The 13,079-nt window shown below is 42.4% G+C and overlaps 1 protein-coding gene across 1 annotated transcript in view; it reads right to left on the bottom strand.

Moving 5' to 3' along the window:
• The window catches only part of LOC145348933 (NADP-dependent malic enzyme-like), a 166,496-nt gene extending 153,982 nt beyond the window's left edge, over nt 1–12,514 (bottom strand). The window contains exons 1-2 of the mRNA XM_080197027.1: nt 12,347–12,514; nt 11,650–11,877 (exon numbers count right to left, since the gene is read on the bottom strand). Of these exons, the coding sequence (XP_080053153.1) occupies nt 11,650–11,877 (228 nt within the window). The 5' untranslated portion in view covers nt 12,347–12,514. The remainder of the gene's footprint in view (nt 1–11,649; nt 11,878–12,346) is intronic.
• Nucleotides 12,515–13,079: the final 565 nt, after the last annotated feature.

The following is a 13,079-nucleotide window of genomic DNA, read 5'->3' as shown; positions in this document are numbered from 1 at the left end:
AGAGGTTATTGCAGAAGGTCAGGGGACATGGAGTTGGGGGTAGGGTGTTAGCGTGGATAGAGGGTTGGTTGTCAAATAGGAGGCAGAGAGTGGGGGTCAATGGGTGCTATTCGGATTGGCGGATGGTGACTAGTGGAGTGCCCCAGGGGTCGGTGCTGGGGCCTCAGCTGGGGAGAGGGCGGGAATGTGGAACTGAGCCACAACAGATCAGCCATGATCTTATTGAATGGCGGGGCAGGCTCGAAGGGCTAGATGGCCTACTCCTGCTCCTATTTCTTATGTTCTAAGGCCAAAACTGACACTGGCTTATCTTTCAGCCTAAGAATCAGAAACAGCTGTATGAGTCATGTTCCATTGTCCCTTAATGATTATCAAGAAAAGTTCTGCAGAATAAGAAGCACTCAAATAATTAGCTTTCTATTTAAGACTAAGGTAAACAAAATGTTCAAATGTTATTCCAAGTATTCCATGAGTTATAAAATGGTATACAGTCTCTCCTCCTGGTTCTGTCCCTTTCTCATCTTACATATACTTGTAGCAATCTGAAAACTAACAAAAACAGCTTGGAGCACCACAGCACAAAAATAATTTATTCGGTAACAGTGTATCAAAAAGATGTCCTTCAAAATGCCATTTATTTTCAGATTAAAAAGCTCAAAAATGCAGAGTGTGGAAGTACATTTTCTGATTTTTTAAAAAATTAGACCAATAAATATTAGCATGTTGGCATTCTGAATATAAATTCAAGGTTTCATTTACAGCAACACAAAACCTTACAGAATATAGACTTGGACGTCTGTTAAAAATACTTTTCAAAAATGATGATTTTATGAATTTGTTGGTGAATACATACGTGATGACTAGTAGAGATCTTTCAGTCAACACGTCAGCATGCTGTCTCCTGTTGGATATCATGCCAGGATTAGAAATTGTTGTTGTCTTTCAGGAGGAGGGAATTGTTGAAAACTTGTTCAAATGGACATAAAACAGTAATCAGACTAAGAAAATGTACTTTATTGCTTTATTTAAAAAATTCATTTGGGGACATGGGCATCACTGGCTGGCCAGCATTTACTGTCCATTCCCAGTTGCCCTTGGCTAGGCCATTTCAGAGGTCAGTTGAGAATCACTCACATTGCTGTGGCTCTGGAGTCACATGTAGCCCGGACCACGTAAAGATAGCAGATTTCCTTTCTGAAAGGACATTAGTGAATCTGACAGGTTTTTCCGACAATCAACAATGGTTTCACAGTCATCAGCAGATTCTTAGTTCCAGATATTTTTTATTGAATTCAAATTCCACCATCTGTTATGGCAGGATTCAAACCTGGGCCCCCGAAACATTCACTGAATTTCTGGATTAATAATCTAGCGATAATACCATTCGGCCATTGCTTCCCCTACTGCTACTTTCAATTATGCACTAATGGATACTAGCCTGGCCCACCCAGCACTGATTCAAACATGCAAAAAAAGCATAGCCAATTTGGTCCACCAACTGTTCCATCTATACATGGTGCAGAATGTTTACACCATCATCTACCATCTCACACCCCTAACTACCAGGCAAAGACAAAAGGAAAAGGGAAAAGATAAAGCCTTGGGCCTAATTAGAAAATAACATGAAGGGAACTCAGAGCATTTCCAACTTCATTTGAAAGACAAATTATGCATTTGCAAATGTAACCTAAAAGTTGACCCTCAATATATTCTCATCAACATGCAACCTACTACATCCTCTAAATTGCCAAATTCCACATAAATTACATGATGAAATGTAGTGCTGCTATCTATGGTTTAAATATTGTATTAAAATAATGTTGTAGTTTATCACTTGATGCCACCTCATTTTTTGGTGACACAAGTGATGTTTAATTGACAGTTACACCAATTCCAGACACAAAATCTGTCACACTACAGATATTATCCATTGCTTAAGTTATATTTACTTTAAACGGAAAAATATAATTCTGCACCACAGATATGCAAATTTTTCCCCAAAATTGCTGAGTTTGTCAAATGAACTAAGTAAACAGCCTTGCCACTTCCCACCCTGCTCAGTCCCACAACGGAAATGACCAGAGGGTACGGCACTATCAACATGAATACTTTTTTGCATGCAAGACCTTCCTATCAGATATACAACACAGTTTTATCTTAAATAAGCCTTTCATTGCATCATTCCTTATTTACTTTTGGTCAATTTCATTTAGTGTAAACTACACTCCAGCAATACTGTGGTAAATGATTGGAGAATAGAAATAGCTATAAACAGAATTACTGCATCGGGGCTGCATAAGAACTTTGAAGGTAGGATACAATTACAAAATATAGTACTACCTTTATTGATTTAAAACAGAAGTATTCAATCAGAACTAAAATATGTTTTTAGGCTGCTAAATTACTTGAAGTTATTCTAAAAATAAATCACAGGAGGTTGAGTCATCACTCAATTATCCACTTCCTAAATAGGGTTTTTATTGTTCTCTTTCTAGATTCTTTAAAGGAAGATGAATCATTTTGCAGTCATTCCATGTCCACCAAGGTTTATGAAGTTTCAGAGGATAATGTCATATTTTTTCTGTTGATATCTTAGTATTATTTTCTCTTAATCTGTTATTATGAAAGTGGAGTCCACAAGTTGATCTTGGTCCAGTAATTTTGGTTGACAAGGGATTCCCAGATATTATGCCACAAGTTTAATTATAATGGGTCCAATGCAGCATTATAACTCACCAGTAAGGTATACAGTAGCATGCAGCAGCACTTAGATATGTGGGACCACGGGCAACAGTGATGTGGGAGGGTAGACATGAGTTCAGGAAGAGCACTTATTTTGTAGGTCACAGGCAATCTCAAGGTCTGGTTTCAAGTGCAGCCAGTGTTGGCACAGGCTACTGTGGGGCAAACTAATCCTACAACACCCTAAATAAGCAAAAAGGTCTTCATCTGCAAACTTTGCACATTGCACATTTCCACTGCACAGACAAATTCATAAGCCCTTGTATTTGCTATTCTGGCACTTGTGCTCTGTTCAAAGGGTAGGGAATGCTGGATGAATTGAGAGATTCAATCCAAATTGATCAAACTAAAAGACCTGTTTTGTATTTACAAGACAGATAATACAAACATGAGACATCAAAGTTATAGAACCATCAGATGCGGGAGTAGTACAATGTTGTCCAATAGCAATTGCTGACCAGTCATTGATGTGACATTGGAAATATTATTTGAGCCACATGCACGAATTTTAGGAAAAATGCCTTACATTGTACAATTAAATTAAGGTTGCCAATCCACCCAGATTGGCCAGCAGCCTCCAGAAATCAGCTTCTGTCTCCTGGCAGTTTTTCAAAGCAATCTGAGAAATCTGAAATAAACGAAGGATTCAGTTTTACACGCCCCCATCCTCGCCCTTGCATCTGTCATGATTGTTTCCCTATATTACCCTGGGAAAGATGCACAGTTCTGAATCGATAATCATCCCACTCAGTACTTAGAAAATCCCTGATTGGTAAACGTAACCAAAATTTGAGGTTGCATACCAGCAGCAAGCAAGCAAGACAGCTCACAGAAAGATCCAGTGTGGGCCAACATAGTTCCCATTTGCACTTGAGCTGTGGACTCGGTTTGTGCACCGAATGCTTCTGGATTTGGTAAATGGTGTTAGGATGAAGCACATTGCTCTAGCAGTTTTGTGCCATAAATACAGGCATAAGATTAGAACAGTTAAATATCAACATTTCATCTCAGTTCAAGTAGCTCTGTTGGAAAAAGCTAAACAGATAGACCTTTCTGTATTCAGGCTGAGACTGTCTACCAGTTAAATCATGCACGTCACTGAACTGGGAGGGTAGTCAAAGGACTTCTATAAATTTAGCATCACATCAGTTGCAGCTGTTGACAAATTTGCTGCACTATTAACACAGTCAGGTCAGTGATCCTTTATTTGTTTTCCTCTAATCTTGGCGCATTGAACACCAAGGCTCAGACTTGGAAATCGGAATGAAGCATTTAAAATACCTAAGTTGTAGCAAGGAAGAGAATCGGGAGACCAAAGAGAAAAACAAATGTCAAAAAGCTCAATCTGGGAGAATGGTCAAGGGAAGTGAGGTGAGATGGCAGGCTGTGTAAGGAATTAGGCCTGTGAAGAAATTCAAATCTCAGACAATGCCACTGGCTTTCTATGACATTGCTTCAGCCAAGACCTCCTGGAATATTTTGAGACAGAGTTAGCTAAAGCACTAAACGTGCTTTATTAGAGTGTATATTTACTAAGGATCTACCACCATTCTGTACAAGTGGAACATACACTTTTTCAGTTTAGCATTTTACCAACAAATGCACAAAAAGGTTAAGGATATATGCATACATCATGTGATTAGGAGCATCATGATCACATGCTTAACAATATTGTGACTTATTTTGTTGAAATAAAATTTTTCACATCTAGATGTCTAACGAGCTACGATTGGCTAATGTCTAGCACTTTAGCCAACACTGGTGCAGACACAGTAACTGACGGCCAGTGTTTAACAGGGACCTACGATGTTGCTGCAACTGACTGTAGATAAATCCCACAGCTTATTGGCCTACATCAGAGGTTCAGAGGAAAGAAAGGATTAAGGCCCTGCTGGAAAATGTTTCCAAAACTGCGAAAGAAGATGGAGGCAGGGAACTGAAAAGTGGCAAATAAAACTGTCCTCCAAAAAAAAGAGAAACAGGGATGAGATGAGAATTTATAAGCCGTCTGACATTGAAGTTTATTTATTAGTCACAAGTAAGGTTTACATTAACACTACAATGAAGTTACTGTGAAATTCTCCAAGTCGCCACACTACGGCACCTGTGCGGGTCAATGCACCTAACCAGCACATCTTTCAGACTGTGGAAGGAAACTCACGCAGACAGTGATCTAAGCCAGGAATCGAACCCAGGTCTCTGGTGCTGTGAGGCAGCAGTGCTAACCACTGTGCCACCGAAAGGTGACATGAATGAACTAATCAGGGAAAGCCAGCATGAGCTACAGAATTGAAAAATAACACCCAGTAGAATTCTTGGGACAAATAAAGGAACTATAATGGATGTGACACATAAGAATTCAAAGGATATTTTAACCAATAGGAGCCTGGAGGCAACAATACCATAACAAGAAATTTACCCAAATGGTTAGACAGGTGAAGAAACAAAGTAAAAGAACATTTTTCTCAAAATAGTTATTGTGGCAAATGGTGTTCCAAAGTGATCAGTGGAAGAGTTGGTTTTAGTATCCAGGCTTTTTAAAAGAGCTTACATCTGTACATATTTCCTCTCTACAAAATACATCCTATTGTTCTGTCACACTTTTCTTATAATTTTTTCCGTTACAAATTGTTATTCCACATTTATAATGGGAAATACTGAAGATCTACTGTATAACATGCTCTTGTAATCTTGCATCTTTTTTTCTCTCAATCTGCATTGCAGAGTAAGTCCTATGCTCTAAACAACTTTGTTTCCCAAACTGCCATTTAACTGTATATATTAAATCTCAAAATATTACACAGAAATGGACTTCAAAACCAGGACCAAATTATAACTGTGCATGCTGATGCAAATTATCTCCATCCTTACACTCTGGTTGGCCAGAAAATTGATCCAACATATGCGAAAAAAGTGGACTAATGACATAAATATAGAGTCATAGAGGTTTACAGCATGGAAACAGGCCCTTCGGCCCAACTTGTCCATGCCGCCCTTTTTTTAAAGCCCTAAGCTAATCCCAATTGCCCGCATTTGGCCCATATCCCTTTATACCCATTGTACCATGTAACTATCTAAACTATCTCTGGCAGCTTGTTCCAGGCATTCACCACCCTCTGTGTGAAAAAATTGCCCCTCTGGACACTTCTGTATCTCTCCCCTTTCTTCTTCAACCTATGTTCTCTAGTTTTAGACTCCCCTACTTCTGGGAAAAGATATTGACTATCTACCTTGTCTATGCCGCTCATTATTTTATAGACCTCTATGAGGTCACCCCTCAGCCTCCTACGCACCAGGGAAAGAAGTCTATTCAGCCTCTCTTTATATCTCATATCTGGAATTATGATTGGAAAGAACAATATTGAAATTTGTTAATGACACCTTGTTGGCAGATACGGCAAATTATGATCAAGACTATAAAAGATAGGAGAACAAATTGATTAGCCAGGTGGACAGATAAGCAAATGTGCTGAACAGCACAAAAAAATGAGAAGCGAGAGTAGGGAGAGGAAATGAACTTCAAAAGATTGGATTTTTAAATGCAGTGAAGGAATAGGGGAGATGATGGCCTAATGGTATTAATCCAGAGATTCAGCTAATGTTCTGGGGACCCAGATTCAAATCCCATCACAGCAAATGGTGGTATTTGAATTCAATTAAAAAAATGGAATTATGAATCCATGACCATGAAATCATTGTAATTGTTGTAAAAACTCATCTGATTTCTAATGTCGTTGAGGGAAGGAAATCTGCCGTCTTTACCTTGTCTAGCCTACATGATACTCCAGGCCCACAACAATGTGGTTGACTCTCAACAGCCCTCAGACTATTAGGGATGGGCAACAAATGCTGGCCAACCAACGACACCCACGTCCCACAAAGGAATAAAAAAAACAGAGCTTTTGGTATGCAGAAAAACAGGTCATTAAAGTGCAGATAGAGAATCAAGGGAAATCATAGAATGTTTACAGCAAAGAAAAAGGCCATTTCAGCTCATCAAGTTTTGCCAGCTCTTAGCAAAAGCAACTCAACTAGTTCCCCATTTATTTTCCTTCCCATTTGAAAGTGATGATTGAATCTGCCTGCATCATGCTTTCAGGCAGAGCATCTTAAGCAATAAGTGGTGAACAGCATAGAAAAATGTGAAGCAAGATAAGGGAGAGAAAATAAACTTCAAAAGGTTAGATTTTAAATGCAGCAAAGCCACAGTGGAAGCACTGGCCTGGTAGTATTATCGTTCGACTATTAATCCAGAAACTCAGCTAATGTTCTGGGAACCCGGATTTACTCTGAATAAAAAAGCCTTTTGCAATCAGTTTAAATCTGTTTCCTCTAGTTTAAGGCTCTTTCAACAATGGAAACAGGTTCTCATAAGAACATAAGAAATAGGAGCAGGAGTAGGCCATCCAGCCCTTCGAGCCTGCCCCGCCATTCAATAAGATCATGGCTGATCTGTCGTGGCTCAGTTCCACTTTCCCGCCCTCTCCCCATAACCCTTAATCCCCTCTCTCATCAAGAACCCATCAACCCGCTTCTTAAAAATATTATGTATGTCATCCCTTGAACCATTCTTTCCTGCATCCTCTCTAAAATCTTTATATTCTTTCTACTGTGCAGTGCCCAGAATTGGACACAATACTCCAATCAAGGCCTAATCAGTTTCATAAAGATTCATCATAACTTCCTTGCTTTTGTATCCTATACCTCTATTTATAAAGCTCAGGGTGACAAATGCTTTAATAACTGCTTTCTCAACATACCCTGCTCCCTTCAAGACTGCAGCTCTCTCTGCTCCCACACCCACTTTAGAATTATATCCATTTTATATTGTCTTTCCTTGTTCTTCCTACCTAAATATGCCACTTCTCTGCACTAAATTTCATTGGTGACGTGTCCATCAATCACTATGTGGTCACAATTTGCTGTACTTTGTCATCTGCAAATTTTGAAATTGTGCCATGTAAACCAAAGTCCTGGTCACTAATATAACACCATATAAATAGGGAAATAGAATGATTGGTATTGTACCTGTGGGCAAAAGAAGACAGAAGCAAGGAAATATTCTGTTGAACTTTTAGAAGACCTAAATGAAGCTGCAGGAATTTACTGTTTTAGGCATCCTAGTACAGGAAGGATAGACAAGCTATGTTAAAGATGCAATGGAAAATAACTGGGGTGTTGCAAGGGCTGAGGAGGTCACAGAAGAGAGTTCTGAAGTCACAATTTCCCTCTACCTCCCAAACTAGAGCCAAGAAAATGAAAGGGGAGTTTGATTGAAATCTTAAGGTTTGTAAGCTGGCAATGGATAGAACAAAGAACAAAGAAAATTACAGCACCAGAACAGGCCCTTTGGCCCTCCAAGCCTGCACCGGCCATGCTACCTGACTTAACTAAAACCCCCTATGCTTCCAGGGACCATATTCCTCTATTCCCATCTCATTCATGTACTTGTTAACACGCACCTTAAAAGTCACTACCGTATCCACTTCCACTACCTCTCCTGGCAACAAGTTCCAGGCACTCATCACTCTCTGTAAAAAATCTGCCTCATATATCTCTTATAAAACTTGCCCCTCGCACCTTAAACCTATTCCCCCTAGTAATTGACTCTTCCACCCTGGGAAAAAGCTTCTCACTATCCACTCTGTCCATGCCTCTCATAATCTTGTAGACTTCTATCAGGTCTCCCCTCAACCTCCGTCGCTCCAGTGAGAACAAACCAAGTTTCTCCAACCTCTCCACAGAGCTAATAGCCTCCGTACCCAGGCAACATCCTGGTAAATCTTTTCTGTACCCTCTCCAAAGCCTCCACATCCTTCTGGTAGTGTGGCAACCAGAATTGAACACAATATTCCAAGTGCAGCCTCACTAAGGTTCTATAAAGCATCAGCATGATTCCAATGTTTAAACTCAATACCGTGGCCAATGAAGGCAAGCATGTTGTTTGCCTTCTTGACTACCTTTTCCACCTGCATTGCAATTTTCAGTGACCTATGTACCTGTACAGCCACATCTCTTTGCCTATCAATACTCCTAAGGGTTCTGCCACTTACTGTATATTTCCTATCAGGGCTATCCCCACACCCCTACTTCTTGCTTTCAGACAACCACACAACCTCAAACAGACCATTGTTCGCAGCAAACTACCCAGCCTTCAGGAGAACAGTGACCACAATACCACACAACCCTGCCACAGCAACCTCTGCAAGACATGCCGGATCATCGATATGGATACCATCATCACACGTGAGAATACCATCCACCAGGTACATGGTAAATACTCTTGCAACTCGGCCAACATTGTCTACCTGATACGTTGCAAGAAAGGATGTCCCGAAGCATGGTACATTGGGGAGACCATGCAGACGCTACGACAACGGATGAATGAACATCGCTCGACAGTCACCAGGCAAGACTGTTCCCTTCCTGTTGGCGAACACTTCAGTGGTCACGGGCATTCAGCCTCTGACCTTCGGGTAAGCATTCTCCAAGGCGGCCTTCACGACACACGACAGCGCAGAGTCACTGAACAGAGACTGATAGCCAAGTTCCGCACACGAGGACGGTCTCAACAGGGATCTTGGGTTCATGTCGCACTATCTGTAACCCCCGTGACTTGCCTGGGTTTGCAAAACCTCACTTACTGTACTGTCTGGAGACAATACACATCTCTTCAAACTGTGATCAGTGCTCCTTCCGCTCACATTATCAGCCACTTCAGGTCTTGAACAGCAGGTTAGGTGTAAGGATTCGCATTCTAATCTAAACTGTCTGTGCTTTATATGCTCTGTCTGAGGCCAGAACTCTCCATTCACCTGACGAAGGGGCTAACCCCGAAAGCTTGTGAGTATATTATCAAATAAATAGGTTGGACTAAAACCTGGTGTTGTCAGACTTTTCACTGCATTTCCTATCTGTATCAGACCTTCCAAAATACACTACCTCACATTTGTCTGGATTAAACTCTATCTGCCATCTCTCTGCCCAAACCTCCAACTGATCTATATCCTGCTGTATCCTCTGATTGCGGAAAGTGATGAGGACAAATCCACCAACTTCTGTGTCGTCCGCAAACTTACTAATCAATCCAGTTACATTTTCCTCCAAATCATTTATACATATCACAAACGGCAAAAGTCCCAACACTGATCCCTGAGGAACACCACTTGTCACAGCCCTCCATTCAGAAACACACCCTTCCACTACTACTCTCTGTCTGCTTTGACCGAGCCAGTTTTGTATCCACCTTCAGCTCATCTCTGATCCCATGTGACTTCACCTTCTGCACCAGTCTGCCAGGAGGGACCTTGTCAAAGGCCTTACTGAAGTCCACGTAGACAACATCCACTAGCCTCATCAAACATCTTTGTCACTTCCTCGAAAAACTCAATCAAGTTTGAGAGGCACGATCTCCCCTTCACAAAACCATGTTGCCTCTCACTAATACGTTTACTTATTTCCAAGTGGGAATAAATCCTGGATCGCTTCAATCACTTTTGTTAGCAAAACAATAATAAAGGATGAAAATAATTGCAAGAAAATAAAAAAACTTTTTTTATTTCTACACCTAGGTGGTGATTAGAATATGGAATTCTCCTATACAAAAAGATTTGAATTTTTTTAAAAGGGAGATTGCGTCACTCTTTAAAAAAGACCAACTTGAAAGTTTATAAAGTGGAATGAGACTAACAAGATTATAGGGTCAGGATGCTGCAGACTTTGGCTGAATAGTCTGGCTCTTCTGCAAAATTCCTCAATTCTATCCCATAATAGATGCAGACTGAAGCACCTAGTGATCTCATCTGCATCTTTCTCAACCTTCTGAATCATTTACATTCCCTTTGTCCCATTCTAACCCACCCAGCCTCATAGTATAAATCTCTGCTGATTCTCTTTGTTCTTAGCGCTGATGAGGAGTCATCCAGACTCAAAACGTTGGCTCTATTCTCTCTCCACAGATGTTGTCAGACTTGCAGAGATTTTCCAGCATTTCCTGTTTTTGTGCAGTAAAGGTATTACTGGCATACAGTGGATTCATGCTGTCATATGAACCAATTTAATAGTTTTACTACAATACCTGCCTTTGATCTGAGCCTAAATGAGTCTGATCTCCAGTACTAGCATCACCACTGTAGTTATAAAGCAGGAAGAAATCTCATACAGACAGAGGTCAGTTTCCAGCATGGTCATTTTGTTAGCGTCCACATGGAGGAAAAGAAATGATCATGAAGCTAAAACAGAAATCCCAAATGGAAGGTCAATTTGTCTATTCTCAGATGGCCAATACGCTGGGTGTTTCCAGTATTTTCTGCTTCCGAGTTGCAGATCTTCAGTTGTTTTTAAGCTGCATCATCTTAAACAGTGCTTTGGTCAAATATGATTCCAGAATAATTTCAGATTAACATATATGTGAAACGGAAGCATAGTCTCATAGAATCATTACAGTGCAGAAGGAGGCCAAGAAACCCATCGAGTCTGTGCCAACCACAACCCCACCCTGGCCCAATGCCCATAAACCCCGTGTATTTAGCCTGACACTAAAGGTTAATTTAGCATGGTCAATCCAACTAACCGGCACATCTTTGGAGCCTCCAGGAGAAGATCAAGCAGAATAACTAATACATTGTGACAAGAACTTAAATCACTGTTTTTTGTATTAAAATTGCATCCCAATTTCTTGGAAAATTTTCTGGATTTAACCTTCCCAATCTTTGAAAAGGGAAACTTCAGAGCTATTGATTCATTAAATATTAGCTTGTTTCCAAATCATGTTCCTCTTGCAAGTATTCTCAATTCTACACAATAAATTCAGTCAGGATAATGTTCTGCAGCTTTGCTGTCCAGTCTGTGTGTTTGGTGAAGTTTGGAGGAGATTTAAATCAGGCTGGAGCGGGCCAGCAGCTTTACCTTGTTGAGGTGGGGGTTGCGGGTGATCTCGTAGCCCCGGGTTTTGATGTGAGGCTGGTGCCCGGGGCCTGGGCCCGGGCCTGGGCCGCTGCTGCTCCCTCTCTCCGCTCCGGAGTGGCCTCGGATCCCCGCCCCCGCCGCCGGGCCCGACAGCAGCTTGCCGAAGGAGCTGAGGCCGGCAGCCCGTCCACCCGACACCATCGCGCTCATCCTCCTGGCCGCGTTCATCTGCGGGAAAGGCGGTACAGAGAGGGGCTTGAGAAAGATGGCAGAGGAATTAAATCCCCCCCCTCCCCTCCTCACAGGCCAGGAACACCCCCCCTCCCTCCCCTCCTCACAGGCCAGGAACACCCCCTCCCTCCCCTCCTCACAGGCCAGGAACACCCCCTCCCCTCCTCACAGGCCAGGAATACCCCCCCCTCCCCTCCTCACAGACCAGGAACACCCCCCCTCCCCTCCTCACAGACCAGGAACACCCCCCCTCCCCTCCTCACAGACCAGGAACACCCCCCCTCCCCTCCTCACAGACCAGGAATACCCCCCCTCCCCTCCTCACAGACCAGGAACACCCCCCCCTCCCCTCCTCACAGACCAGGAACACCCCCCCTCCCCTCCTCACAGACCAGGAATACCTCCCCTCCCCTCCCCTCCTCTCCTCACAGACCAGGAATACCCCGCCTCACCTCCCCCGCCTCACCTTCCGACCTGGTCCCAGCGGCTGCTCCCGGAGCCAGTGCAGTCCCGGGATTGTCCGGGTTATTGATGCACCTTCCCCGCAAGGGTCAATGTTCAGCTGTTATGAGCCTTTCTCCTGCAGATTGCACTGGTTGCTGTCCCAGCTCAACTTGTCTTTGCTCCAATTCCAACACCCTCCCCCCCCCCGTCACATGGCATCGTTGCTATTCACTCAACCTCTCTCGGAAGCACTGCACAGCTTCTCCAGTCTGAGATGGTTCACTTCAGAAAGTTAACATTCTGATTCATTTTGAGTCCTTGTCATGAGGGGGGATGATGACAGAAGGGCAACTCGCCCCTCTACTGTGGCTACGTTCACAGCCAGGTGTCCCTGGAGAGGGAGCATGCGGTGTCTGCGGGCACACTTGACACACATGCCCGCTGGACACCGCAGGGGCTGAGGTGTGTTATAGACCCCGACAATCACATTTTGATTTGATGTGTCTTAAGTTTCCTTTTTGTTTTTGTTCAGGCTGTTCCCCTTCCTTTTGGGGAGCTGCCCCTTTTACTTTGTCCTAATATAATTTGAGTTTGTCTACTTGGTTTGGCCTGAAAGACCCAGAAGGGCAACTCCCCATTACTTGAGGAGATAAATAGCCTAAAGGAAATGGAAGATTTCAATTTTCACCTCATGGTGGTGATGACAAACAAATTCAGAAAGGTTTGCCAAACATAGACCCCATTCCTCCTGAATG

This window comes from Carcharhinus amblyrhynchos, chromosome 10 (assembly GCF_965287045.1).
Source record: "Carcharhinus amblyrhynchos chromosome 10, sCarAmb.v2.hapA, whole genome shotgun sequence".
NCBI lineage: Eukaryota > Metazoa > Chordata > Chondrichthyes > Carcharhiniformes > Carcharhinidae > Carcharhinus > Carcharhinus amblyrhynchos.
The sequence above is the reverse complement of the archived record's forward strand: the minus strand, read 5'-3'. Positions and strand labels throughout refer to the sequence as shown.